The 5,339-nt window shown below is 31.8% G+C and overlaps 1 protein-coding gene across 3 annotated transcripts; it reads left to right on the top strand.

The window, feature by feature from the left end:
- The first annotated feature begins 261 nt into the window (after window positions 1–261).
- On the top strand, window positions 262–5,040 carry LOC131594356 (LEAF RUST 10 DISEASE-RESISTANCE LOCUS RECEPTOR-LIKE PROTEIN KINASE-like 1.2). Of its 3 annotated transcripts, none has more exons than XM_058866462.1 (7): window positions 262–708; window positions 790–867; window positions 1,812–1,868; window positions 2,539–3,256; window positions 3,352–3,384; window positions 3,463–3,696; window positions 3,994–5,040. In XM_058866462.1, the coding sequence occupies exons 4-7, from the start codon at window positions 2,572–2,574 to the stop codon at window positions 4,833–4,835; spliced, it is 1,794 nt and encodes a 597-aa protein (XP_058722445.1). In that variant the 5' UTR covers window positions 262–708; window positions 790–867; window positions 1,812–1,868; window positions 2,539–2,571; the 3' UTR covers window positions 4,836–5,040. The 3 variants fall into 3 exon arrangements, with proteins under 3 accessions (XP_058722445.1, XP_058722443.1, XP_058722444.1); XM_058866460.1 differs by having other exon boundaries at window positions 2,450–3,256; XM_058866461.1 differs by having other exon boundaries at window positions 790–1,722; window positions 2,450–3,256.
- The last annotated feature ends 299 nt before the right edge of the window (window positions 5,041–5,339 follow it).

Raw genomic sequence — 5,339 nt, 5'->3', positions numbered from 1 at the left:
CCATTATAAATTCAACCAACACTCTAACAGTTAGAAGCCACTTCTCTCACTCTCCCTCTGCATATTCCCAAAACTTAAAAGTAAAATTTTAATCATATATTAATTTGTGTCTTAAAAAAATTACACTCTAATTGAAATTTATGATAAATAAAACAAAGAGATTTTGTTAAATTTATAGAAATTATAAATGGGTTGAGAAATTTTTCCTATAAAATTCCACCTCCAAATATTTATTTCTTTTAAATTAATGAAGTCTAGCAAAAGACATTTTGTTGGGAACTACGGAAGAATTTTGATAAATTATACAAGGTAAAAGAATGAAAAAAATTACATTAATTATTCTAAAAAAATGATTTAAAATATCTTATTTAAAACAAACAAACGTGTAGCATGTATGCTTTAATTCCTAACAAATTTCTCACCCAAACTCACACACTTTTCTATCCTATTTCTACTATTATAAAGAGACGGAGTAGAGAGCTACAAACACACAAAATTAAAGCAGCATAAGCACCAAATATCTCACAAGAGTCTATATCCCTCTCTTTTCACACGGAAGCATCCGAACCAGCTTTCTACAAACAATTCAAAGTAAAACTTATCTCGACCCTCTGCATATTCCCAACACTTGAAACTAAAACTCATCACCCTTATCTCCTTCACCCACCTTTTGCTCACTCAAGTTTGCTTTCGGGTCTAAGAATTTCGGTAAATTACTGGTGATTTTCTAAAATATTTGTTTGTGTTGTTTTTCTGTTTGTATTTACCGGCAGCTTTAACATTTTTCAGCCCCTTCTGCAAGCTATCTACCTAACAACACCAGCCGAATCGACGTTCAGAAGATAGAGTAATCATATTGGACAAGAGGTATTTTTTACTGCATTTTTTCCCTTCTTGTTAGTTGTTATTAAGTTATTTTGCTCATCTTGCTCTTTATTCCCAACCTTTAAGACAAAAACAAGAATGCCGGACTGAACAAATATAAGTGCTGCACATGTGGTGTCTCTATGATGCAGATTTATTTTCAATGAAAGCATGCACATGTAGTGTCAATCATTATTTTCTATGATGCATTTGGGAATTTCTTAACTTATTTTTAGTGTGTTTGGCTAATTTTGTCAAAGTTGTATACTATTTGTGTCCCAAAATTTTATACTGTATTATTTTTTTTCTAATTTTATTATAATTCCTTTCTCTACGTCCAATTATTTTTTACCAACTAGTTATGAGTCATTATAGACGTTCAATTATTTTTGAGATTCCAACATAGCTTTCTCTATCAAATTACCAAATAAAACCATACCTATCACTTGCTGCTGCATGAATTCAGTTTACACAAACATAGCAATATTCTTCTACTCCAATGCCAAACAATGAACATACATTAAATAATTTTGACAATTACTTGGAAGCATCCGCATGTGGTGTCCAATTAAAATCTATGATAAATAAAATAAAGAATTTTTTTAGTTGGATAATTTTCTCTATAAAGTTTCTCTTCTAAATATTTATTTCTTTAAAGTTTCTCTATAAAGTTTCTCCATAACCATTGTTCATCAATACAACACCCCTGCGATTTCTTTGTGTCAACTTCACTTTTTCCTCAAACAACCATCTTCATCTAACAAATATTCACAAACACGTGCAATAATTCCTTCATATCTCATTTCACCCACACATACCTGACCATATTTGTGTTCTTCACTTGACTCAAAAAAACAGGTTTGTTTGAAATATTTTATTGTTTACAAGTTTAAAAATTTATTCAAGTTTAAACGAATTTGTGACTTTTCTTTTCTCCCTATTTACAGAAATCGTAAGAGGACAGTTGTTGGAAGAGTTTCAGATTCTCTTCTTCTTCTCATCAAGTAAGTTCAATGTTATGTGTTTTTAAGTATATATTCTGTTTAGAATTAAGAAGCAATAGAAAAATGAGAAAAAGAAAGGAGAGGAAGAAAATCGGTGGCCTCTAGAAAAGATTACAGCGGAAGCCGCTGCAGAAACAAACAGATTGAAGCTAGTAAAGTTGGATTAAATAATAACAATATAAACATTCGATTATTATAATTATTATTACTTTTTTAACTAACATTTTATTTATAATAAATTTGTGTTTCAACTTTTTTTACTAACATTAATTTAAAGGAATAATGTTTCAACTTGTTTATTGGAGAAATAGAACCATTCATCTGTTCTTTATACTTGTATGGTTTAATTCATTCCTTCCATTATAGATAGAAATATGAAATTTGTGTGTACTATGTATTGTCACCAACGTTAATAAATTAAATATCAATATGAAAGATGAAATTATGCAAGTGACAATCCTGCTTTTCTTAATATAAGAGAATATGGTTGCAAGTAACAACCACACACATTTCAATACTTGACTCACTTAAATCAATATCTTATATCTTGTAGTATATTGACAAACGCAATTGAATTTCAGGTTGGTTGCTGAAAGTCATTATGGACAAATATTCTTCTCAAATATTGCTACCATTTTCTTTCATCATAACCACCTTTCTTTTCACTCAGGTCTTAAGTCAATTCCATGTTGTTGCGGATAAAATGTACAATTCTTGTGCTCCTTTCAATTGCGGTAATTTTTTAAATATATCATATCCTTTCTGGAATCTTAACACTCAACCCAACTATTGTGGCCGTCCGGAATTTACACTTGACTGCCAAAATGGCCTTTTGACTATGGAAATTCTGTCCCAGAAATTTCGCATTCTTGATATAAATCAATCCTCTCAAGTTTTGAGAATTGCAAGAGACGATTTATGGAGTTTTGTTCCTGGAAAAGAGTTTCCTTGTCCCAAACATTATATTAATGTGGAAATAGATTCTCATTTCTTTCATTACACTTCCAACAATGAAATGTATACTATATTGTATGAGTGTGGCGATCTTCCAAATTCATACTTCACTCCCTCGTTTCAAATTCCTTTTGAAGTAATGGGTTGTTATATTGAGGGAAAATTTCAGAGTACATACGTAGTTTCAAGTTCTAAATTGACTGATTTTAATGCGGTGAACTGCAAGAATAATATCACAGTACCTGGAAAAAAGAACTCTTTGCCAAACAAATCACGCATTACGAAGGGTATTTTAATCCAAGGATTTGAGGTGAGATGGAATGGTGTTGGGGAAGACAGGTGCCGTGCTTGTACAAAATATGGAGGGAGATGTGGATACAAAAGAGTAGAAAATTCATTTTTGTGTCTCTCGAAGAGATCTTCCGCCTCAAAAGGTCCATGAAGTAAAATATTCTATTTGAATACTAAATATTCTCTTTAAATCATCACAACTCTAACTCATATTTGCTTTTATAACTAATTGTTGCAGGAACATGGAATTTGAAAAAGAAAATCATCACTGGTAATAAATTCTACTTTCATTAATATATTTCATCTTTTTTTCCATATAATTACTTACACTTCCTATGTTTTATCGAAGGTGTTATTTCAACTGTGTTGGCAACACTCGCTGTCATCACATCCATATACTTTTATAAGCGTTATAATATACACTCTCGCAACCTCTCCTTACAACCTTTTAGACTTGATAGTCAACGCATTAGTAAAAGTCAAAACTTTGGGGTCGAGCACTTCATCTTTAAAGATCTTTACAAGGCGACAAACCACTTCGACAAAAAACTAGGAAATGGAGGCAGTGCAGAAGTGTTTTATGGTAACACATTCATTTTTGTAGTCAATATATAGTCCTTAAGGTCAACAGTCATTGCAATCATTGATTTCAGCCATTCATCGTGATCGAATGGCTAAGACTCCAAAATCTCAAATGGACAACTTGTGATGTTAGTTGTTTGGTGTATATCCAACAACTTATATAAAATGGCTGCAATGACTATGGAAAACCTTGAATGCAAGAAATTGAGTCTATTTTGTTTACTGCATCTATTGGCTATTTTTTTTTTAAACTTTTAATAGTCTTAACAAATATTTTCTATCATTTGATTATTTTTAGGAAAACTACCAGATGGGCGTGAAGTGGCAGTGAAAAGGCTTTTTAACGGCGTCAATAATGAACAACATTTTCTTAACGAGATAAATATACTAGCAGGAGCTCGTCATTCTAATCTCATCTTGTTACATGGTTGCACATCACCCGATAGTCGTCGAGCTTTGATTGTCTACGAGTATGTTCCTAATGGATCTTTGAGTGATCATCTTCATGGTGACAAAGCAACACCGAATAAACTTCCTTGGGACATTAGGATGAGGATTGCCATGGAGACAGCAGATGCATTGAGCTATCTTCATCTTTCTCATATCATTCATAGGGATATTAAAACGAGTAATATTCTCTTAGATGCCGAATACCATGTTAAAGTAGCTGATTTTGGACTTTCGCGCCTTTTTCCTAATAATCAAAGTCGTGTTTTAACAATTCCAAAAGGGACATTAGGCTATGTAGATCCCGAGTACAGTCAAACTAATGCACTTACTTACAAAAGTGATGTGTTCAGCTTTGGAGTGGTGTTGATTGAACTCATAACATCTTTGCGTGCTTATGATCGCAACAGAAAGGATGATGGTGTCAATCTGTACGACATGGCTATTAAACGAAGTCAAGATCAAACTTTGCATGATATTGTGGATCATACCCTCGGTTTTGATACAGATTCCATGATAACCCAAATGATTAATGGGGTTGCCGAGTTAGCATTTCGCTGTCTCCAAAGTTCCAGTGATATGAGACCAACAATGGAAGATGTGCTCAAGGAATTGAAAGAAATCCAACCTCAAGTAGCCGGCAGTTCTACGCCAAATGATGAAATAGTGTTGCTGAATAATGATCTAGCTTGACTCTCACCTAGTTAAAACAATACAAAAGTCTAGTTCAGTAAGTATTTAACTACAATATGTTGTTAAGTAGTTTGCTTATTTCAATTATTTTGGCTAACTTTATGTAAATATATACTATGGATTGATTTCAATGTATCATTCAGTGCATTCAATGTATCATTGAGTGCAGTTTTACTATGAAATGAGCATTACAAAATATTACTTATCTCTCATTATATTTATTCTGGATATCATTTAAGACTCATTTGTCACTTTCGCAACATTCAATCTCAGATTTAATTTCTTCAATTTTTATTGTAGTAAATATACACAAAGAAACAATGATTTGAAACTGTAATGTAAACATCAAAAAGTATTTTTGTTAATTAATGAAGTGTTGGAAGGATAGTTGAAAAAAAAATGAAGAATTTATTATGAATAAAAAAAAACTCATAGAATAAAACCTTCTTTTCATTAGGGACAAAACATACTGCAATTTATACTATGAATTTGATTATAAGTTTA

This window comes from Vicia villosa, linkage group LG4, assembly GCF_029867415.1.
Source record: "Vicia villosa cultivar HV-30 ecotype Madison, WI linkage group LG4, Vvil1.0, whole genome shotgun sequence".
NCBI classification, from domain to species: domain Eukaryota; kingdom Viridiplantae; phylum Streptophyta; class Magnoliopsida; order Fabales; family Fabaceae; genus Vicia; species Vicia villosa.
Note: the sequence above shows the minus strand (reverse complement) of the source record. Positions and strands in the feature narration are given on the sequence as shown.